This window comes from Barbus barbus (genome assembly GCF_936440315.1).
Source record: "Barbus barbus genome assembly, chromosome: 48".
NCBI lineage: Eukaryota > Metazoa > Chordata > Actinopteri > Cypriniformes > Cyprinidae > Barbus > Barbus barbus.
This window is the reverse complement of record NC_136726.1, coordinates 13,599,217-13,623,808: the sequence shown is the minus strand read 5'-3', so window position 1 is coordinate 13,623,808 and position 24,592 is coordinate 13,599,217. Positions and strand designations below refer to the sequence as shown.

General features: G+C 36.5%; 2 protein-coding genes and 1 pseudogene across 5 annotated transcripts; all 3 read right to left on the bottom strand.

The window, feature by feature from the left end:
- Window positions 1-1,038: 1,038 nt before the first annotated feature.
- LOC306867011 (RIB43A-like with coiled-coils protein 2) lies at window positions 1,039-3,352 on the bottom strand (annotated as a pseudogene). Its single transcript has 5 exons — window positions 3,335-3,352; window positions 1,969-2,094; window positions 1,654-1,874; window positions 1,354-1,520; window positions 1,039-1,117 (listed from the first exon to the last, which is right to left on the bottom strand). The product of its transcript is annotated as an RIB43A-like with coiled-coils protein 2 (transcript).
- Window positions 3,353-3,438: 86 nt separating this feature from the next.
- LOC306866990 (NADH dehydrogenase [ubiquinone] 1 alpha subcomplex subunit 9, mitochondrial-like) lies at window positions 3,439-7,502 on the bottom strand. 2 transcript variants are annotated; one of them, XM_079412460.1, is made up of 11 exons: window positions 7,235-7,502; window positions 6,351-6,521; window positions 6,163-6,260; window positions 5,971-6,062; window positions 5,349-5,490; window positions 5,093-5,195; window positions 4,862-4,932; window positions 4,686-4,762; window positions 4,483-4,578; window positions 3,959-4,025; window positions 3,439-3,879 (listed from the first exon to the last, which is right to left on the bottom strand). In XM_079412460.1, exons 1-11 carry the CDS (start codon window positions 7,287-7,289, stop codon window positions 3,709-3,711), a joined length of 1,143 nt encoding a protein of 380 aa, XP_079268586.1. In that variant the 5' UTR covers window positions 7,290-7,502; the 3' UTR covers window positions 3,439-3,708. The 2 variants fall into 2 exon arrangements, with proteins under 2 accessions (XP_079268586.1, XP_079268587.1); XM_079412461.1 differs by having other exon boundaries at window positions 3,608-3,879; window positions 6,351-6,506; window positions 7,235-7,299.
- A 423-nt stretch (window positions 7,503-7,925) lies between these two features.
- On the bottom strand, window positions 7,926-24,307 carry LOC306866989 (dual specificity tyrosine-phosphorylation-regulated kinase 4-like). 2 transcript variants are annotated; one of them, XM_079412458.1, is made up of 14 exons: window positions 23,729-24,305; window positions 20,862-20,945; window positions 18,503-18,646; window positions 17,476-17,617; window positions 17,137-17,300; window positions 15,203-15,339; window positions 13,709-13,849; window positions 12,520-12,658; window positions 11,513-11,594; window positions 11,021-11,193; window positions 10,666-10,726; window positions 10,180-10,309; window positions 9,918-10,084; window positions 7,927-9,621 (listed from the first exon to the last, which is right to left on the bottom strand). In XM_079412458.1, exons 1-14 carry the CDS (start codon window positions 23,798-23,800, stop codon window positions 9,353-9,355), a joined length of 1,905 nt encoding a protein of 634 aa, XP_079268584.1. In that variant the 5' UTR covers window positions 23,801-24,305; the 3' UTR covers window positions 7,927-9,352. The 2 variants fall into 2 exon arrangements, with proteins under 2 accessions (XP_079268585.1, XP_079268584.1); XM_079412459.1 differs by lacking the exon at window positions 20,862-20,945 and having other exon boundaries at window positions 7,926-9,621; window positions 23,729-24,307.
- Window positions 24,308-24,592: the final 285 nt, after the last annotated feature.

Genomic DNA, 24,592 nt, shown 5'->3' with positions numbered 1-24,592 from the left:
CTGATCACTTAGAAAGACCTGTGAGGCAACTGTTCCAATACTTATGCTCACATCAGATAGAGGGATGAAACTTTAAAAGTGCTGAACTTCTTAGCTGGTAAAACATCTATGTGTTGAATCACCCAATAATAAAATGTGACATTCTGTAGTTTGGTCTCATATTCATCTTTTAATCATATTTGTAAATGTCTTGACTCCACAGCCAACAGAGCAATTTTGTCTTTACTGTTCCAATACTTTTGGAGGGCACTGTATATCGCAACTTAATTTTCGATTAGTAATATGCATTGCTAAGAACTTCATTTTGAAAACTTTAAATGCGATTTTCTCAATATTTAGATTTTTTTGCACCCTCAGATTCCAGATTTTCAAATAGTTGCATCTTGGCCAAATATTGTTGTAAAACAGTTGCATACTCGGCCTATCCTAACAAACCACACGTCAATGGAAAGTTTATTTATTCAGCTTTCAGATGATGTCTAAATCTCAATTTCAAAAAATGTACCCTTATGACTGGTTTTGTGGTCCAGGGTCACATAAGTTGGTGGATTTTGATGTTAGAAGACAAAAAGGGATAAGCTTTTCACTGGAGGAAGTGTTATTATGGATTATATATTTTGGACAGAAGCAAAGGTTTAACATTAAATTCACAACTTCACAAGACATTAATTGATGGACTGGAGGAGTTGTGGATTATCGTGATGTTTTCATCAGCTGTTTGGACTCTCATTCTGACAGCACCCATTCACTGCAGGGGCTCCACTGATGAGCAAGTGATTTAATGCTTAACCAAACCTGTTCCAATGAAGAAACAAACTCATCTTCGATTTATTTATTTTTTCTTTCATATTTTCCTTTTTGGGAGCCCTATTCCTTTAAAGTTTTTAAAAGTACATTTTTACTTTAACAACCTTTGTAGGCTGACTAAAGTTACCTGATTTCAGTTGTTTGTGAATATTTACTGTAAAATGATACAGTGTATTGTCCTCGATTACTGAGCCCTGATGGTGTTCATCTTTCAGGTTCCCTCTGTAATGTTTATCTACTGCTGGTATTAAACTGGGAAAAATAGCTCTCATCGGGAATGTTTGTGTACACATCCTGAAGATGTTTCTTCCTGTAAATGGAATACCAAATTGCATTTCAGTTATCAAGGCAACATTTTTAATTTCCACGTAATTTTTTTTGATTTCTTTTTTTTTCAAATAATGAAATCATCATCAATAACAAAACTGCTGTATATTCCACTGACTTACTTGAAATGCAAACTCAATATAGTTATTAAAAAGTTATTTTGAATGAATTAGTAGGTGTGGAAATCCAATATATTCAGCCAAACCCTAGTTTACTCACTGAGCATCATGGGTCTGAGCCAGCTGTGCGTTGGTGTTGTCCATTGCCCTGCGCAGCTCCTTATTAATGCGTGCCTGCTGTCTTTCTAGCCGCAGTGCAGCACGAGCTGATGTCATGCGCTCGTGATGCTCCTGAAGCTCTTTCTCTCGTTGCTCCATGACAGCACGCTGCACACAATTGTTTGGTTCTTATCACTTAAGTGTATTTTAGTGTTTGAAACATTTCAGAAGTGCCATTTAATGTTACTTACTAATAAATAAAAGTCGAAAAAAACAAAAAGTACCAATTGCTGGGATTTACCTTCTTATCTTCTGCTTGCTGCAGCTGGTATTGTGTGTACTGCTGGAGCTCTTTAGGACTCATTCCTTTGTAATAGTCCCTGCGCAGGCGAGACAGACCTAGCACACTAATATTCTGCTCAAGGTTTTCCATCAGCAGGTCTCCATTTAGCTGGTTCAGAATGTCCGTCTGGTTGTTTTCCTCCTCTTCATGATGCTCTTGTAGACGTTGATTTCTGAAGCCTGAGGTCAAGAAGCAGCAAGGAACATCAGGAAAATGATGGCAATTCCTGAATTTTAAAGCCTAACTTGTGCACTTTAGTGGTCAGTGTCTCACCAGTGCAAGATTAAAGTCTTTGGTGGCGATGGCTGCAGCTTTCATGCCTTGTTCCTCCATCTTCTGCAATTCAAGAGCTCGACTGTCTAGAGCCAGTCTGCTTTGATCATACTGGTGCACTATATACTTTTTAAAAGGAGAAAACAATCATAGTAGAAATAATTAACAGCATTGTGTTGGCTGGAGATGGGTTAAGGTTGATTGTGTTTTGACTTTGTTTTGAATTATTGTTCTATGCATTTTATTTTTAAAAATGTATGTGTCTCATTCCAGGGGCATTTAAAATGAACAATAGAAAGAGAAGATGATTAACAATAGTGAAAAAGTTAGACCTCTTACTTCCCTGGTACTGATGGGTCTTTGTTTTGGTACTATTCTGGCCGGAAGGACTCATACATGCACCAGAGGTTCCAGTCGAACGCATGAGCAGATAGAATATACTCAGTAACCTCCAGTGTGTCAAAAAGCACACTGTCAAACACTGGTGACAGCACTACTGTCCTGTTTGCTTTGATTCTTGCAAGTAGTGGCTCTGCCCTAGAACAACAGGGCAGTTAAATGTATATTTAGCAAAGATATTAAGTCCCTGTAAGTACTAATTACAGATTGCCCTTTTAATGACTGACAGAGCCTCATTCAGATAGATCAGAATCACACTAATTGTTGGCAGGTCCTTAGGGTAGATCTTCACAGTACATTTGCATATATAATATCATCAGAGGAATAAATTACATATATTAAAATAGAAAACAGTGTAAAGCAGTTGCCTGATGTTTCGAGTATCAGGGATTGTTCTGTTCGGTGGTAATATGTTACTGGGGAACACATTGTATCCAAACTCCTGAAACTGGCTCTCTGCTTCCATCTGTTCCTCTTCTGTGAGTTCAGCTCCCCATGAAATGAAGAGAGGTGATTGTGGATACAACTTCCTTATTGTAATTTTCTGTTCCACGACAGCCTCTTTGACTTGATTTTTGACCTCTATTACTTTGGCTGAAAATGAAAGTATACAAGTGTTGAGATAATGGGGGTGGTGATAGCGCAGTGGATAAGACGCATGCCTTTGGTGTGAGAGACCCGGGTTCGAATCCACTGTGAGACACCAATGTGTTCCTGAGCAAGACACTTAACCCCTAGTTGCTCCAGAGGCGTGTTACCTCTGACATATATAGCAATTGTAAGTCGCTTTGGATAAAAGCGTCAGCTAAATGAATAAATGTAAAATATAATGAAGAAATAATATGTTCTCAAATGTGTGTAATGAGCACAAACTCACCTATTTTATAAACTTGATCTTCTATTCTCTTCAGTCTTCTGAGAACCTCCAGATCTTCTGGCCTTGTAACCTGTTGTCACTATTCATCACCTGTCTGATAAAGGACATGTACACGAGACTGTAAATTACGACAGCTAATTTTCTCCTGTGATGCAAAGCTATTTTTTAAGCAACATTATTTCAGACACTGAATTATTTTAAAGACACTGAATATTAAATATAAACTCTTGCAACTACGCTGTTCACAAAAAAATCTCACATTTTTAAAATCATATCTGTCCCATCTGTAATTTTTTCTTACATTTGTCCCCACAAATGCAAGAAAATGCATCGTACTTGAAGAAAAAAAAAATGCCAAGGCTATAAGGTTGAATATCTTTATTTATGTACAGAAAAACGTAAAACTAGACAACATGTGAGGACCAGCTGAGATCTAACTGGACACAGGAGCAACAGCCTCTTGCTTAATAGCTGACTGTTTTGGCAGGCCTGGTCTCTCCGATCTCAGCATCCAGGTAGCGGAAACGGCGATGACGACGCAACGTTTCGATAGCCTTCTGCTCGATGGAGGATGGTGTGATGCCCAAATCCTCCAGTCCTGGAAGGCCAGGGTACTTCATGTCCGTTGTGTGGAACTACAAAAGATGGTTTCAACTATTTATGTTCTTGACAACATACAAAATAGATAATTTTGTAATGCTCTGAAACACATACCCGGTCAACTTTATCACGGGTTGTCCAGGGCTCGAATGGGTTCATCTCAAAAAATCTTGCGACGAGGCTAAAACCAGAGAACACAAAGGTAATATATGTGGCTGCCTAAGCCAAAGTAAACTTCTGTAAATTGTCAGGTCAAAGGTGAAGTTTTATGATTTGCCAAAATACATTCTCTTGACCCATGGCATTAAATGTTACATTCACTGCAAAAAAATTATCTTCCTCAGAATTTTGTTTTCCAATACAAATATCTAAACATCCTTAAATCAAGCTAAATTTACTTGAGATGCAAGCTAAACATATTTCTGAAAAACCGAACAAAGTTAATTCTTATAACAAGAACAAATATTCGTCAATGGGGTATAAAAACTTGTTTTCCCTTTGAATTGAGTTGATTTTTCAACACTTCATTTTATAAATTTCTCGGTCTTAAAAAGGTCTTTAAACTCTCAACATTTACCTTCATAAAACCTTCACCTTTAAGATGAGTAGTGTGAATTGATTTTTCAGGAAACGCTTACTGATAGAGAGGGCGAGGTATGGGGTAAGCCAAATACGGCCTGTGGGCCAGCGCGTATACATACTCCACCAAGTCATGAAGTAGATACCGGTTGGGCCTGTGGAGCAAGAGATTCATTTCATATCGTTTCGGACACAAGAAATCAAAGATCGTAATTTTCATAGGTGTGAATTTTCCTAAATAAGAAATTGGGCTGGTTCTTACCCAACTAGTGCATATGTTTTCCCATTAGCATCGGGGTCTTTAATGGCATTGACGATGGCTTTGGCCACATCAACCACCTTTAAAAAAGTAAAATATTGCATTGTTAATCTGAAATCATCATAGACCATGATCATTAATATTTACATTTACTTGTGTTCAAATTGGTTGATCCTCACATGAACAGGCTGTTTGACTGTCTTCTTGCCCATTGCAATAAGAGGAACAGCTTTGCCAAACCAACGCATGTCTAAACAACAATTACAGGAAATATAAATTTAACAACTGGGTGAACTGTCCCGTTAAGAAGTCCAAATTCTACTTCTGTCATCATAAAACACAAAACAACAAGGCATACTTTTTAATAGTTACAATCAGTAATTGATTTCAGGATATAATCAGACACCTACTAGCAAAGTGGTTCAAGAATCTATCCTCTCTTCCAAAGCACTCAGAGGGTTTCATAATGATGGCATCAGGGAACTCTTCCCGCACCACTGCCTCACCCACAGCCTGCAGGAGTTAAACACATGACCAGTTATGACACAACAGCCTTTGTAGAATGCATTACTATTGACTTTATCTACCTCTGCAGCCTAAATTGCTATTTGGTTTTTGGCACACCCATGGTTTTTAATTAAGCATGTTACATTATTAAACCATTACCTTATTCCTTAGGTACTTGGAAGGGCTGCGGATATCTGCGTTAAGGTGGGACATATGGATAAACTTTTTGATTCCGGCTTCACGAGCTGCCCTTGCGATCTGCTGAGGGATGGAGACGAAGACGTCTTCGAACTTGTAGTTGCTTTAAAAAGGGGGGAAAGACAGCATGTTTAATAGAAAAATAATCAATTTGAATACATCTACAAACCACACTGAGGTATCCAAGTTAGAGTTTAGTTTAATTCAATCCAATGATTCATCAGAATTATTTGATTTTGAGATATAGTAAAGCTCTGATGTTTTGGCACAGTTACTTTTTTAAACAAAATCATATATGAAATCATATGACATGACTTACTGCAATTATCAAAATGCTTAAGACAGCCATACATTTTTTTTTTTACATGATTTAGTAATATTATAATAATAATTATTACTATTATTTAGAGATATTGATATATAATCACAAAAGTTTGGCCAAATTGTGCAGCCCTATAAACAAGCACAGCAAACATGAAATTTCTTTTAATCATATTTTTAAAATCACATTACATTGCAATTTATTTTTTAGAATAACCACAATTATATTTTTTCATAAATCGTGCAGCCTATTTTCTGGCACCTGGTCTCCCACTCTCTTCCCACAAGGTTGATCACCACGTTGGAGTGAGAAATCGCTCTTTTGATCGATTCCTTATCCCTTGCATCCCATTCCTGTAAACGCATCATAACGCATTTTATTAGTTTAGGCCACTTTCATTAGTGAGGAAACTCTTCCTCTGGATATAACACAAATGGTGGTGAGTGCATTTACCATAAAGATGATCTGGCCCAGATCGCCCATAGGTCTAAGGTACATGAGATCGTACTGGTCACATCGGTGAGGAATCACGATCTGGGAGCCGATACGTCCTAAAATAAACCCACACAACTTTTCAAACCAATGAAACAGCAATGGATGGCATATAAGTGAATGAGGCGATGAATAATATTGTGACTCACCGAGTCGGTTGACAACATATCTGCCCAGAAAGCCAGTGGCTCCAAACACTGTTGCAGCTAATCCACTGGAGGATGAGCGGCCTCCTTTTCCTCTGGGCACCACGGCATGATGGATCTTCCTGTGCTGAACCGTCACAGGACCAGCCGCCAGCAACACTGGAGAACAGGTGCCTGATGACAGTATAATATGTATAATACTTGGTACAGGCATTTCTAAGGCCTCTAAATGATCAACAATCAAAACATGGCTAAAAAATCTGTTGTACCCAATCTTATACAACGATACCTTCAATATGATATTTAACATAAAACATATGCACAGTTTTCTCTAAATTATTTAAAATCTAAATCTACAATAAATGATTCAATTAAAATTTGCATAGTTTTAAGGCTCTATTTTCTCATTTGTCAGGCTTTACAGGGTTAACTGTGACTGTGAACAATATTTAGCCCAAAAATATTACATGTTAAAGTTTGCAGAACTTATAAAGGAAATAGAAATTTATGAAAGAAGCATTCTGGGTATCTTATGTGTGCTTGTTATGTCTATAAATACTTTTGACACATAGTCTCCGTTTATGCTGAACCTCACACAGCATACAATTACTGTATTAAGCTGAAAACGATAAAAACCTAAATCTTACAGTAAAACCGCCCGTAGATGACATAGTAGCATATTTCTAACAATAGTAATATTCTGCAGCTGTACTAATGCACAACTGAGGCCTGATGTCTTCAGCCGGGGTCACAAAACACAAGACAAGGATTTTGTTTAAACATCATCTAATCACTTTATCATTCGTCTTGTTAACATTCTCAGCCATATTAGTGTTTATATACAGTCACATTGTCTGTATGGTAAAGTAATATAACTGCGAACTCACCTGAAAGCTTGGGAAGGACACCCGCAGGACGGCAAATCAGAGCGAGAGCCGCCATGATTCTGGCCGTCAGCTCGGAGGACGGAGGCTGAGGAGGATCAAACGCAAAGCGAAAAACGCGAAAGCTAAGCTAAATGGTACAGTACAGCCCTCAAAGAAGGAAAAACTAAGCTATAAATATGACAAAAAGTAAACAGAAAGCTTCGGCTTTGGACTTTAGCCTATATAAAGGATTTTCCCCACACTTTGCACTAACGTTACGAGTTGAGGTAAACCTAAAAGTACTTATGTATTATTTGTACTTATTTTATTGTTTAAACGCAGTATAACCGCCTTGTTGAGTAACATTGTGATGATAATTATCCACATGTGGAAAATTTAAACAAGTTTCGAAACTAAGCTACACAGGGCTTTGACAAGCAGAAAAATACAAGTTATTCGCCATGTTATTGGTTATTTATCAGTTTAGGTAACTGTTCAGTTTCAAAATACTTTAAAAAAATCACTATAGTTTTAAATAATATATTATAACGACTTTAAAAGAGCCTAAGTATCACATTTACCATTATGGTAGTAGTAATGAATACAAATCCCCTTGATAAACAAATAAAATCCATTTGGGCTAAATAAATTATATTGAATAAATAAGTCAAGTCAGGCCAAGTTTTCCATAAAAAAAAAAAAAACACACATTCAGTACAGTATTGCATCTTTATTGTCATAGATATGACAGTATTTTACAGATGTTATTCAAGAGACAATTTAAATTATTTCATTCTAATACTGAAAGGCACTACCTAACACCCTTGATCCAAAACTTTCTTCTAAAATCCCATAAACAAAATTGTCAAGAAACAAGGGAGAGAGATAGCATATAGTAAAAATCTCTTTTTCAATTATAACAGATAAACAATATGAGAACAAGTAAAACCTTGTCTAATGTTTACATGACTTTGTGGCATCCACACAGGGTGCATGATATTTACCTTAAGAACTCTATATACAGGAAAATATACTATTACAATCCAGAAAATGTTGTATTTTTAATTCTGTATAAACATCCAATGATCCACTAATTTTACTTTAAACGGCAACCTTCTTGACCTTCCCTCTAAATCATAATAATAATAACAATCATCATCAACAACACTGCGATCATAATCAGTCGTCATCAATACAATCACGCAAGTATTGTGCACATTTTGATGATCTAGTGTGCTTTCCATCAGATTTAGTCTGAGTATGTTTCTCTAGAACAAAAACGTATATTAATCTCTTTGGCTCAGTAATTATTGCACCGACAGCTTACAAACTCATAGAAATAATTAAAAAAAACCTGGCAAACGACAACAAAGCATACAAACACTGTTAATCCATGCAGTAATATTGCACAATATAATAATTCATTACATTTATATAGCGCTTTTCTAAGCACTCAAAGCGCTCTACATTGTGAGGGGTGGTGTCTCCTCATCCACCACCAATATAGCAGCTTTGGTACCCAAGATCACCTTGAGCCCTATTAACGACATTGCTAGAAGCTTTGAAAAGAAAAATGAAAGCACACTAGACCCAATAAACATGCACATAGCATGATGCTCCGCAAAATATGCTAGTATTACAAACAATCTCAGTAATAATCCTTTCAAAATACATCACAAGCACCAAAATGATACCAAATTATTCACTTTACTTAGAAATCAATAAATCTTTTGAATAGTCAAAAACACAGACTACCACTCTTTGACCACTAATCTAATTTGTCTAGACTGGAGAGTGAAGATGTGGTCACACTAGACTATAAATAGAGGCTCCATTTATTTATGTGATTTTATTTTTATTTTATTACAGTGTGTGATTTATTCATTATTAAAAACAGAAGCCTTACAGCATCATATCCTGTTGCCAAAATTGTCATAAAATAATTTTTTGGATGCTCAAACTCTAGTGCGACCGCAACTTTACAGACCTAAAAAAAAAAAATAATTTGTTTGACTTTTTGTACTTTTTGCCATACAAGAAGTCAAACTGTCTAAGCCGCACAACAGGTAAGTCCAGACCAAGCGGCTGAAGTATAAACCATACGCTATAAAAACATTACACGTTCTTTTCTTTGGGGTGTTATACAATAGGAGGGAGAAACTGAGGCTCCTGTCCTTCTGAAGAATCAGTGCTTGAGCCTGTCTGAGGTTTGATGATGATCTGAACGGACCGCTCTCCACTTGAGTCGGACTTGCTGTGTTTGCTCTCACTTTTGCCAGTGTCTTCACTGTGGTCTTCCTCGGCTGATGCTCCTATAGGACGCAGACGCTCTTCTGATGCCGTCTTGCCTCCTTTGCTTGAAGTGTCACTGACCCTCTTAAGTTTGTCGTCAGAACCAGATTTATCAGCTATGGAAAGATAAAAGATAGAAATTATATTTTGCATAACATAATAGAATGTTAAATTAATAAAAATTTATGACGTAATTATATTAAATTAAAACGTTACATTAAATAAATTAAATATTTAATGTAATTATATTTCAGATATATTATCATAATCAATTTATTTCAAAATTATCAATTAAAAATGAATTAATTCAAGGTATTTTTAAGCAAGACTTAAGTATCCAAACATGTTTAGGGCACTTATATCATTACCAAGAGTTATAATCAATCATTACTATACAAGAACATATTCGGACCCTTGCTTGTCCTGTTTAAAGTCGCTTTGCGGTAAGTGAATTCATAATTGTTGTCAATGTCTTTCCGGACAGGCCGAGGTTTAGGATGGAGCTTGTTGAGACGTCCCTCTGTGATCCACTCGTGCTGCATCCCTTCATCAGGTGTCATGCGTTTTGTGGGATCCCACCTGCAAGAGCCCAATGGTACAGGTTGAAAAAATCTATTTGTGTGTGTTGCGGTGGTAATAAATATGAAATCAAATTATTACTTTACTATACATACACAAGGCAACGTCGAATGAAGTCAAGAAATTGAGGATCGTTGGTCTTCAACACACTGGCAAGATCTTTTGAGTTGGGTCGACGTTTCTTCCCTTTGCTGTTGGTGATATTCCTTGGGTTTCCTTTGGAATCTGATTGGAACATAAATGAGCATGAACAAAGTCATTTTTAATTAAATGTTATTTGAATAACACTTTACAATAAGGTTCTATTTGTTAATGCACCAACTAAAATGAACTAATAATGACAAATTAATTTGTTATAGTATTTATTAATCTTTGTTAACGTTAGTTCATTAAAAAAAACAACCGCTCATTGTTAGTTTGTCAGCTCAGGACCATTAAATAATATTAACAGATACAACTTTTGACATTTATAATGTACAAGTAAATGCTGAAACTTATTTTTCATTCTTAATTCATAACTAATGTTAACAAATGGAATCTTCTTGTAAAGTGTTACCATTATTTGTAAGCAATCTACTTACCAAAAAATAACCTCCGTCTTGATGCAGTTTGAACAAAGTCATTTGGAGGAAGTCCCATAATCTGCAAAATCAAAAATCATATTCAGCAACCAATGCATTTCAAATAATTATAAAAGAATCATTACAGCACATAAAGTTATTTAATCAACTTTCATCCACAGAATGTAAAAGACTCTTTCAAAGACCTTGAAGACTCTTTTCTATGCTTTTTCATGCAACAACAATAAACTATGACATTTTTATGCTGTTTTTGTATCCATTTTAAAGCTTTAAAGCTCCAGGTCCCATTAGTTGTAACTGCATAGTTTCACAGAAGAAAGAATCTACTTCTTTGACTGCTAATACAGTCTCTCACCTCCATGATACAGGCAATCTGCTCCACTTCACCCTCTCCTGGGAAGAGGGGATAGCCAGTGTACAGCTCTGCTAAAATGCAGCCCAGACTCCACATGTCTATTGCCATGCTGTACGGATGGCCCAGAATCACCTCTGGTGAGCGGTAGAAGCGGCTCTGAATGTAAGTGTACACTGTAGATGAGAATACAAGAGGTCTATTAGAGCAACATGGATTTGACAATGCCACTTTAACAGCATGAATTAGTTTATTTAAATAATTGTTTCTCAATTGCTGGGTCAGAGGTCTGTTTTAATGGAGGGGAAAATGACGCTAAATGCAAATTATGTGCTGGTAAATCGTGCATAGAACAGTAAAAAACATCTCAAATCTATGTCAATGGCGTCTAATCTACCGATTGCAGATTTTGTTATGCATTGCCTCATATGGTGTAAATCACACAATCAGGATAAATCTGGTAATGTGTTCATTACACAGCGGTTTGGCACTTACCTCTCTGTTGCTCATAGCAGCTTGATCCAAAGTCGACCACTTTGATGTTTCCTTGTCCCCTTTGGGACAGGAGAATGTTCTCCTATTAAGAGAAAAATAAAGGATTACAGGTGTTTTGTCAAAATGGTCATTTTACTGGTGAATGCATTTGTATTTTTTTATTTGTATTAGAAAACAGCTAAACAAGTTATCCAGCTGAATGTCCAGCTGCTCTTTCTCAGACTTTGAAAGTGGATGGTGACCATGGCTGTCCCTGATCCCCATCCACTTTCATTATATGGGCAAAAGGTAGATTGGGTATTTTGCTAAACAAACAAGCAAACCAAAAAATTATATTCCACTCAAAGTAGAAGGTTACGGTTATGTAAATAAATACATATTTTTACATCATAGTAATATTTGATGTACTGATAAATAATATTAATAAAACAATTAATAATTCCTGTTTTACATAATAATAATATAGATTTTATTCTAAAATACTGTTTAATTAAAATCCTTAGAGGTCAGTAAGATTAAAAAAATAAAATAAAATCACCACCAAAGCTGCAATTCCAGTATTTGATCAAAAATCGAAACCTAACAGTAGAACAGTAACATTGGGAAATATAATTACAATTTAAAACCACTGTTTAAATCATTATTTTAATATATTTTAAAATATCTTTATTTCTGAAATCATTCTAATATGCTGATTTGGTGCTCAAGAAACATTTCTTATTATTAATATTGAAAACAATTGTGCTGCTTAATATTTTTTGTGGAAACTGATACATTTTTTTCAGGATTCTTTGATGAACAGAAAGTCCAAAAGAACAGCATTTATTTGAAAGTGAACTCTTTTGTAACATTATAAATGTCTTCACTTTTACTTTTAATCAACTAATGTGTGCTTTAATTAATAATACTTCATGAATAAAAGTATTCATTTATAGTGCAGTTTTTTTTTTTTTTTAGCTTCATTTAAAAAAAAAAAGTGATTCACAGTTTAACAGACTTCAGTTTACCGGTTTAAGGTCGCAGTGGATGATCTTCTCTTTGTGTAGCATCTGGAGGCACTTGAGCAGTGCATGAGCAAAACGCCGAATTAACCCCAGACTGAAGCCCTGGAAGTTATTCTTCTTAATAAGCTCGTAGAGGTTCGCTCTGTATGGAGACAAGAGGTACAATTAACATATAGCTATCTGTGACAATGTTACAGGATGATGTTAATGGCTAATGCCTTGTGTACTTATGTAGATATGGATTTGATTATGGAAGTACGCATTTATCTAAATGCCTCCAGAGGGCAGCACAGTCATTTTTGGCACTACCTCACACTGAACTTTGGACAAACACATCCATTGTCACTTAACAGCCTCCTGTCTTTAAGCACATCCATAAAAACAAAATCTCACTATTAGTGTGTTAACCGCTAAGCATTATGCTAAAGAGCCCTTTGAGAGGGAACTCGTGAATGTCATTTTCTTTGGCAGGGAGGGAGGCCTAAAACAGCAGCTGTAAACAGCCTTATGTAATCGGAGACTTCACACCATGAGTGGGCAAGGAAAGAGATAGGGGCCTAATCAAGGCATTAACTAAAGTATTCTGTGACGGTAACCGAAGACGGGGAGGACGCATCTGATGTCCTCTAAAGGTCAAGCTGCCAGAGATGAAGCTGCTTTTCCTGCAAAGCGACTTAATTGATCACTTTACCCAGAGCCCTAAACTCTCACTTCACACCTAAATATGGCATCCGTCTGGACAAACCACCACCCTGGTCTAATGTGACATCTAACTAATGAATCATAACTAATATGATGATCTGCAACAACAAAACATCTTTTTTTTTTTACCTTGGCTATGTGGTCAACTGGAAAACTTAAAGCCAACATGAAATCAAAATGGGATAATAAATATCTACATAAAAATAAATAGATTTAAAAAAACATTTAAAATTACAGTACTTTATAAAATGAATTCAAATTAATTTGATATATTTTTAGTTGAATATCCCATTTCACTCATAAAAATGGTAGTAAAATGGCTTTATATTTACTTTAAATAGATGTCTATAATAAGCTGTAGTTACAGGGAAGTATTCTATTTAAGTCCAGTATGTGACTCCCATGTATAACATGTGTTACTGTACAGATTTCATAGTATCAATTGAAATAGATTGTGTTCATCTTAATGATTCCAGTATTTTCCACCCACCCCAGAAGCTCGAAGGAGATGCACAGGTGGTTGCGGAAGTAGAAGTACTCCTTCATGTGAATGACATTGTGGCAGTTATCTCTGTCTCTTCTCCGCACGGCATCTAGGATCTTTAGCTCTACAAGAGCCTGATGATGGAACCTGAAGGTCAAAAGAAAAATATATTCGAAATACGGCCAACATTTTAGATGCTAAGGCTACTTCTGCATTAATCCAGATACATTTGAAAATGCCGTTTTTGTTTCAAATCACTCTGTCCACACTAGTGTTTTCAAGCCTTTTCCAGAAGTTCCTTGTCCACACTGAAATGTCAAAAAATGCTAAATTCAGCTCACTGCACATCCGTAAAACCTCATTAAAGATTATACAGTTCTCACACTATTCTTCTGGCAAGATAAATGTTTTAGTACAATATTTCACCATTCATTGATACATCCAGGTTGCACTGAAGCGCCATTATATGTGTGCTCTAAAACATACTGCCCTCATGTTTTGCCACAGCACAGCAATTGCAAAAATTCTGTCATCTTTGCCCTACTGTGATATGAAGATTGTACAAAGTAGCATATCTTTAGCAACAGTGTGAAAATGAACAGCACATAACACGCATAATACTGGTCTAAACATATCTATCAGTACAATATGTGGCACATGACTGAACTTGCATCATTTTCACACTACAATGTGAAAACAGCGTTTTCTGATTTATCCACTTCAAAAAGCAAAAAAAAAAAAAGAGCGTCTTCAAAAAGCAAAACATCTCAGTGTGAACAGAAGGCCAAAACGCTGAGAAAATAATGCATTTTTCAAATTTATTTGGATTACTGTAGACAGCTTAAAATGTATGGACTTTCTAGCTAATTTGTAATGCAAATATTGCATATTATATAAACCTAAAAAAGCATTTCAGTATTCAGCACTGAACTTTGCATTTTGAGAGGGTTTGAAGTTAAAGCATCAGTCAAAGCAGGTACGATGGCAGTTGAAGGGCATGAGATCAGTTCTGCCCAGACACGTAATGCGATACACAACAGACACCTTTTAACACCCTTCAGTGTATCAAGTCCAGTGTAAGCTATGACCCAGTTAAGCACTGATTAAAGACCTTTTGATGGCCTTATGAAGGGAAAAGTGTGAAAAAATGCTTATTTTAGTAAGGCAGTGGTCTTTAATACTGTGTATATTTTCATTGCAATTTCTATTTGGGACAGTGAAATATTTAACTAAAGTTTAGCTTCTAACTTTAAGTTTAACTTAATATTATATTAATAAAACAATTATTTTTAAATTAATATTCAATTTTAATAATGTTTTAATATTATATTATTATTTAGTTCACAAATTTTCTCACAAAAGTTGGCTTGAAAAAAAATAAAAAAAATGGACAAACCCCTTGGCAGTACCACCACGGACACCCTAGGGGCCACTGACCCCGATTGTACCAAAGATTGCAGGGGAATGAGAATGAACACATGGACTAGAGGTTCATTTTACCTCTTCTTATTCCGAATGATCTTGATGGCCACCATCTCATTTGTCTTGTGATCCAAACATTTCAAGACTTGGCCAAATGATCCTTTCCCAATCACCTCCAGGACTTCATAGCGATAGCCTATATGGTCATGCAGGACCTGCACAGAGTATTTAGAGGACAGAGTCAGCTGACAAACAGGTCATCACAATTATTCCCGTCTCCTTTGCAGTGGCCGGCTTCCCGTTACTTGGAGAAACATCTCAATGGTAATATTGAGATGCATAAATGTTTCTCATTTGTTTATCTCTTAACTAACACTCAGGCACATATCGGGACTGTCCAACATGTGACACAGTTTACATGTTTTGACTGCAAATGCCTGCTGTATGACTGTTTAAATCGTCAAGCATGAAGGCATTCAGTCTAATGCCCAGTAATCCTGAGGAACGTCTTTCTGAAAAGGCACATTCATGGAGGATGGGGTGGGACATCAGACATGAGAGTCTGGCAGCCTGTAGCTGAATTAGTCAGCCTCGTGCTGTAATGCAATTTCATCATTTATCGAGAAGTTGAAATCGAGGTCAGTATGTCACCCACTAAACTGTATGCCAGAAGCCATAAAATAAATATTAACTGAAATTAAAGGGGTCATCGGATGCCCATTTTACACAAGTTGATATGATTCTTTAGGTTCTTAAAGAAAAGTCCATAACATACTTTGGTTAAAATTTCTCAATGGTAGTGTAAAAAAAACACCTTTACCCTGTAAAAATCAGCTCTGTTATCAGCACGCTGTTATAGTCAATTTTGCTTTAAATCCTAGTGAGCTCTGCTGACTCCGCCCCTCTCTTCCGTGGAGTGATGAGCAGATCATAGATATGTGTAGATTCCCTATTCGACCGCTCCAGATACGTTGACGCATCAGCCTTCTCGCATTCACCATAATAATCAATGAATATTCAAAGATATACAAGCGTATAAAATGCTGTTGTAGACACACACAGTCAATGCGCTCAAATATTCGCAGACCGGTCCAAAAATGTCAGATGGCTTACGTATCGCGGCCCATAGAAACAGTCCTTAATGAGGCATCTAGGTATATATATCTATGGAGCATACTAATTTCAGCCGCAAAACTGGCTAACTTGCACATTATTAGGAAAGGCGATTTGAAAAGATTCATAAAAACCCTTATACTCACTTCTTCTGTAGATAAAGCTGGATCACGAATGATTCGGGCGAACATAGACGCATTTATGTACATCGGGGATCGGCAGCGAAAGTAACGAATCCTCTGCCTCTTCAGCGGCTCAGATGTCGAGAGTAAATGACGACTGCTATATTCATTATTACATCCAACAACTAAACACTTCATCGCTTAATCGGAGACATTCTTGTCTTCCCCTGCACCAGAGGCGGACAGCTCTCAGCTCACTCAGGGTCTAAGGTAAGACGCTAGTGTGAATCAACTATTGTGGGAGGGGGTCTGTACAGAACTACGTCATTCTGACAGGGCTCTCAGAAAAGCCTGATTTGAGAAAGAGGATTTTAAAATAGGGATTTCACTGGGTGGATTTTTTATCATTATAGGATGGATGTGTACACACACTTCCAACACACATTTATGTTCAAACAACTTGTAAAGTGCATTTTGCATCCGAAGACCCCTTTAAATGAAATCTAAATAAGAACTTGTAGCTAAAAGCAACATTTCTCATTTTCATTGAGTTCAAGTTAACTAACATCCTAAAATAACTCAAAGTAAAACCAGAAGTTAAATAAAATGTATAAAAACTATAGACATCTAAAAAAAATTAAAAATAGAAAACAAAACAAAATTTCTTTCACTTTAAAATGGAAAATATGAAAATAAAAACTATAATAGTATCTCACTAATACTAAAATAACACTGGCAGGCAAAAGTAATGTAATCACAGAATATGTCATATTTAACCTTTAAGTAGCTGCCATGCTCATCATCATAGCCTGAATTCTGTGGGGATCCCTGGGAGCCCTCGATCTTCTTAGAGTCCAAACCCAGATACCAGATCTCAGAGTAGTCCATGATCTCCTCCTTCTCATATTCTGTTAGCTGGTTCTGGAAGTGCTTCAGTGCCGCTGTTTGGAAGATGAAGGAAGACATGCATAAATAGTCAACATACCAGTATACTGTATAATCCAATTAACCAGAGAGTTAACAGAGTATTAGGGTGGCATAATTCCATTTTCAGTGATTATTGCATTGATTAAATGCTAAAATACATGAAACAAACAAAAATCCAGCACTTCATACTTGTTGGAGACATAGGCAGCCTCTGCCCCTCATATGTCCTGATCTTCTCAAACTTATTGATGATGCTCCTAGTTAAGGATTCGGAGAGGTTTTCCACAGATGAACCAAAGCGATTGGGATACTGTGGCCTTGGCCTCTCCTCCTGTGTTACAAGAAATGGAAGTCAGAATGGAAAAGGTCTTTATGTAGCCAATATATGAATGTTTTTTTCCAGTAAAAATCCCCCAAAAAACTACAAAAGTTGTCCATACGGCTTGTGCACTATATTCCGAGTCTTTTGAAGCTATACCATAGGTTTGTGAGGAACAGACTTCTAATTTTGGTCACTTTTCTAGTCATTTAGACTATTGTGTGGTATTTTCATTGTTAGGAAGGTTACTTTGTAAATGTAATAGGTTACAGATTACAAGCTACCCTATTTAAAATGTATTAACTATTTCAGTTACTTTATTAATGTAACTGATTACATTTGATTACTTTTTGATTATTAAGTTTCTAACTAATGTTTTCAACTGTCAAACATTTAAACCAGGCAGGGCTAACCTTACAGAAGTACTCAACACTGATTACTGTCAGACTTTCAAAATCCCACACAACTTCAATTAAGATTATATTAATTTTATTTTAAAGCACAACCACCAAAAAATCAGACTTGAGCACATCTTTTCACTTTGAGATTGTTCCAAGGTTAAATAGAGATTTGAAATCATAACAAGACATGGTAAATAATACAAGAAATATTCAAATATTGTTAACATTTAATTACACTTTTTTTTTCTCAGTAACTGTAACGGATTACAGTTACATTTATTTTGTAATTAAATTATATAATGCTGTTACTCCCCAATTTCTGATGGGTCATTTGAGATTTTTGGAGATTGACAGATATAATTTCTGTTAACAGTTGTTATATGGAAAAAATCTGCATCAGAAAAATCTTGTTTTGTGTTGTAGAGAAGTCATAGAAGACTGTATAAACATGAGAGTGAGTGATAACTGTATTTTCATTTTCTGAGTGTTATCCCACCTGATTCCCTTGAGTGCTTTGCACCAGTTGTTTGACGATACTGGGTAAGGTTCCATTCGAATGCAGAAGTTTGCCATTGGTCACCAAAACTTGCTTGACTGGAGCTTCTAGCTGGGGCAAAGTACCAACCCCCGTCCCACACTTCTAAAAAACAAAAGATACAATACTCTTAAGTACTTTTCAACATTAAAAACTCTACAAATCAGTAACAAGGGCCAAACGGGGGGAAAGATACACACAAGGCTAGTGGCCAACGGCCGCAGTGAACCAGACCCCCTGCGTAGAGGATGGAATTTCAGCAACGCTTGAGAATGAGGTGGGGACAAAAGCAGCTATACAGCAGTCTTTCACAACCCACCCCATCAGAGGAACGAATATATGCTCTAAATCTTACATTTGGGGTGTAATAAAAGCGAATGATACAGATGTTCTCTACACGGTTCCTTTTTTCAATATATTCTTATGGAAGGAGTCAAATAAAAGGTTCCCTCGCTATGAAAGAAATGTAGGGCACTGCACAAGGGAGGGGCTCGTTCATAGCTTGAAGGATTTCCCCCATCTCATGGTTCAAAGCCAGTGCTCGACAAACTTCTGGGCTGAAAAAAAGAGCAAGTGTGTCTATAGATAGATGCGATATTCAATCTCATATGTTTGAGATACTGCGGCTTCTGCCAACTTGATCATGACGCATAGAAACAGTAGCTAAATATAGCATAGGGGCACCTGCAGAGACCTACAAGAATACAGTAGGCTGTGCGTAAATAACGTGCACCGCTAAGGTACCACAGCTGTGCGTTCAAACCACATTCGAATCAATGGATTTCCACATTCAGAGGCACTATGCCAAGCACTTTATTATGAGCAGCTGTTAGCACCTGTGAAGAGATTGCTTTTAGTTAATGACAACTGTTAGGGGGTCATTTCACACTCAACATTAAAGATTTAACACAATGCTTTCCATAGGTGCTTGGAGGGATCATCCATTGTCATCTATATATAGCGGCAAACAAAGGAAGAGCCTATTCACACCTAAGCATCAGCTGTATATTTAAGCCAAAAAATGTTGAGTAATAGTGTTGGGAAGTTAATTAATTATCTTCCAATTAATTTAGCGAATCAGTTTGTTTAGATTATTTGCTTCATTCATTACATAAAATAACTGCTCACTGAAGTCTTTGCACAACACGTCTTGTAAATACTGCTGTTTATTATTAAGTCTGTTACATTTTTCATGATAAATTGACGTGTCACAGAAATTACAGACGCTTCACCTTTAAGATATCTAGCCTCTGTCACGTTATATGATTTATAATTTCAACATTTTATTGTAATATTTAGTTGTGTATTTATAACCAAATATTCAAGATTAGATGATGCCAACTGTAAAATATAATAATCAGACAACCAATTATCTGAACGTTGGAGGAACATGTTTTCCATAGTGTCTACAATGATTATGGTGACTCAAACAATTCGGTCCACCTGTGGAGTTGAGTCAGCTTAAGATCCTTGTCCGTAATGCCTAATCAAGTAAAAACACATAATATCTGAAAACAATATTAATTTAACATTTGCATAGTATATGAGCTAGACTGTGCGTTCAGCAAGCAAAATGTTAGCTAAAAAGAAAACAAAGAATGAGAAATTCTTAGTGAATAATTTATATACTATTCAGCAGTTTGGGTTTGCTCAGCATATGCTCAACAAGGCTGCATTTATTTGATCAATAACTGTTTTCTGTATCAATATGGTTTAATGTGCAATTGATTCCTGTGATGCAAAGCTGAATTTTCAGCGTCATTACTCTAGTCTTCAGTGCCACATGATCCTTTAGAAGTAATTCGAATATGCTGATTTTCTGCTAAAGAAACATTTATTATTCATCAATATTAAAAACAACGGTTTTATTTTTTGTGGAAACATGATTAATTTTTTTTAGGATTCTTTGATGAGAAAAGTTCAAAAGAACAGTATTTATCTGAAATAAATCTTTTATAAGTATTTACTGTAACTTTTGAACAATTTAATGCATTCCTGCTGAATAAAAGTATTAGTTTCTTTAAAACAAAAGCCTATACCAATTTTTGAATGGTTGTATAGATCATGTAGCTATTTTGTAGGATTTTTAGTCCAGCATTATCCATTAAGAGTTCTTTCAGTCAGTGAAATCGCTTTGCATCCTAGACAGATTTGATTCAACAGGTAGACCGAATTGTTCACAACACCCTGCACCATCTCACAGTTTTCCTCCCAGACAGAATCAACAGTAGAATGATTCTCAAAGCCTTCGCGAATCAGTACAAATTAATCATCACTGTTAAGTAACCGCTTATGTCTTTCTCTGTGAATATAGTCTCACCTGTGAGTAGGTGCAGTTGGGTCCTATTTTTGTGTTCTCGGCCTGAGACCTGTGGGGGTGAGGGAAAGCCTCGGGTCTGGCTGACTGTGAAAGAGAGCGGAGGAAAGACGTCATGAGCGTGACGAGTGGGCGCACTCTTGCAACCCACATCCATAGTCTTACGTGTGGGATGCTGGCTATATAACTCCAGGATTCATCTCCGCTCGCTCTGCTTTATTCAACACAGCGGATGACTCATGTTCAGTACAAGGTTGCTTGTTTTTAATTCAAAAGCATGTTAATGGCATTTCAATGATGCCCACCACGTCACATGATGTAGTTTGACCTCATAGTACAGGGTAGTCGTGATTTGTAGACTGGTACTTCACAGCAATCAGCTCCTAACTAATGTTCCTCTTGAGCACAAATGCTGAGCGTTCAAAGATATCAGGGGACCTGTGATGACTACAATCAGTCATGATTGCAGACATACGAGAAAACAGGCCCACATCCATCTTAATCAGGTGGAGCGTGCGTCAATAGTGCCGACAGACAGCATAAGGACGGATGAAAAGCTCCAGCTAAACTTAGAGCCTCTCGGGTGGTGGGGGGGAGGGGGATACAAAGAGAGGATATTGGCCTGTAGCAGAAGTCAAACAGATTGGCCAAGAAACATACAGACAATGGGATAATCTCGCCTATATACACACCTCGGAGATTTATGTGGCTCTCACACCCTTAATCCACAGGGTGATTATTTGCAGAGTCCAAAACATATGGTGGGTTTTGGCCAAGCAGCAGGAGGTTTAGCCATGCTGATGTGTTGGGACTTAACTGCATTCATTCACATGCAGCGAAGTACATTCTGGGTTATAGAGGGATCAGTGGCAGCAACAAAGAGATGCAGTAAAAATTTGTTACACTTAGACTGCGGCCAGTTAGCTGTGCAATGTGAGCCCCGGGCTTTAAAAGACTCATTCAAATATTAACACCTTTGAGTTGCTATGTTCAGGACCAAGGGCTTTGTGTTACAATGTGGGTCTGTGTGCAATGCAAGGGTGAGACAGATTCGACAATATAATGCTTGAAAAATTGCATTCCTTGGGTGATTTGACATTTTTCTGATCTATATTGATTAGGTATGCACAAAATATTAGTACCACTCCATTAAAAATGTTAATTTAATAACACTGTAAAATGTAATATTTAGTAAATCTCAAAATGTATATACATTTTTCATGCTAACATTTTAATGTTGTGATGGCTAAATTTGATTGTAGCAAAACATTTGATTTTAATTCTATTGAAACAAAATAGAACAGAATTTTAAAAACCATGAAAACAATTATTGGCCAGAATTTTTATATCAATGCATCCCTAAATTATACTCTTAAAAATAAAGGTTTACCTTTAACATTCATGGAACCTTTTCATTCCACAGAAGTTCTTTATAATAGATAAAGGTTCTTTGGATTGTTAAAATGTTCTTTGCACTAAGAAAAATGGTTCTTATTAGACCAGGTCACTGAAAGGTTCTTTGGGGAACTAAAAATGGCTATTCTGCGGCATCAATTTTGAAAACACCCTCGTGGAACCTTTATTTTTAAGAATCTACCGTGAGCCAAACCAATTACTTTCACTCTACAATGTGCCCAATTTTATATACCATATGCCATTGTAAAAAATAAATAGGTGTTTAACCCCACTACCAATGGTATTTACACATTTTGGTATCACATACACAGACAGACCAATAGATGATTTAGGTCACCCCAATAAAGAAAAGATCATGGGTGAAACCCAAACCACACCCCAAAAGGCTCAAATATACATCATATGCATGTTCAAAACTCTTAATGCCTTTCATAGTAACTTGAAGCTCAGTACTGAATCATTTGCTGACAGTCACCTTAAAGGATGGTTCATACTTAGACACTGGCTTGAGGTTTTTTAAGCATCACATGTTCAGAACAAATATACTCATAGGGTGCAAGGGGTGCTTTTAACATCAATCTTTGATAGAACAGAAAATGCACTGCTGCCAATGCAATTCATTACACACAGCAGTGGGATAAATCTCAATGCTGGAGTGGCAGGCTGAATAGAAGATTGGGACTTACATAATTTATTGTAACCTTGCACTCTAAACTTTATCATCAATAAACCCGAAAATACACACAACGGAACGCAATCAAATAGACTCTCGTGTTACTATGAGTTACAATTCTTAGAAGGCGAAGTGCAATGAAATCTGAGCAAATAAAACAATGTGAGGAAGTTCTTTATAGTCCCTTACAAAATTACCATCTGAAAAGTATATGCTTATTAGCTATATACTTATATATTTTATACACAAATATAAACTCTATATACATACACACACTTTTTCTTTTGATAACAGCATTATATTTTAGCACTATTATAATTATAGTTTCCGCCAAAATAAAAAGTTTGTTAAAAAAAAAATTATATAATAATTAACATGCATATAATTGAAATCAATCTAATTTAAAAAACGTTTTTTTGTCGGTTAATTCATTTTTTCTTTTTAAGAACAGTGGAGATTTATACCAAGCTACCGCTATAACAGCAATAATATATCATTATGGTATTACATAAACTGTGCTTTCCATGGCATGGCTACATTTTAAAAGGCGTACCAATAATATCTAATAAAAACAAAGCTTAGGCTACATGTATATATTATTTCATATAGCCTACTCTACTGTTGGCTATAATGTTAAAACTTTTTTTCATAATAGCAAACTTCAATGCAACCACAATCAGATAAATATGCTGCAAATATAAGTTTTGATGAAAAGCTTTTAGCAAGAGTAATCCTAAATGCATGCCAGGGAAGGCACAAATTGCTAATCTTCATACATTACCTTGTTATTAATTTCAGGAAACATGTCGCTTTTTGACACGTGGATATTTAACACATCCAAGTCGTAAGGCATGAGAAAGAAAGAAAGCGTTCGCTATTAAATCCAGCAGGAAACTTGCGCGTGCATCTTAAGAATCCTGTAAGACATCGGAACCCGTTCTGTCAGCACTGGAAAATAGCAGCGAGAACTTGAAGTGAAGTGTTTCCCGATGAGGCGGAGAGGGGTTGAAAAGCTTTCGTCAGCAGGAGATTAAGGGAAAGAGGCAAGCTGTCCGTCTGCTCCACTTGACGTGTATGTCCCGAGATATGCCACCTGTTCAGGTTTTCCAGCCTGCCTGCACTCTATATAGATTTGTTTACGTGCGCTTACCTATCACTGAACCCATATTCCTTCCATCCTAACACACTACATTTGTTTGCCAAGTCATGGCGCTCCTAAAGTGGTAATCCAGGACAGTTATGGCACAATGTCCAAATGTGCAGCTGCACAAATCAGCCTCTAATAACACAAGCGGCTGAGTTTTTTAGTGTGTACTTGCCGCGAGTGCCTCCGCTCACAATTTCTTCGCTTTGAGTATGCAATGGCACCGCCTTCGCCACTATCTGTTTACTGCTCTCTCTTTAAGTTTCCATCTGTCAACGAACGATGGGACCCCAATAAATAACGCCTATCAGTACATCGTCATTCCCAAAGCCATGTGTATTTCAAAATGTCAGAAGAGCAGTGGGCGAGCCAAGAGCTTAAAAACGCCCCTCACTCAACCTTATTAACTCCGTGATTAATTGGGCTTTGATTTCAACGGGAGATCGACTAGTTGCATCATGTAGTGTAGATCGTGTAGTTGAAAAAAGTCAATTTTTACAC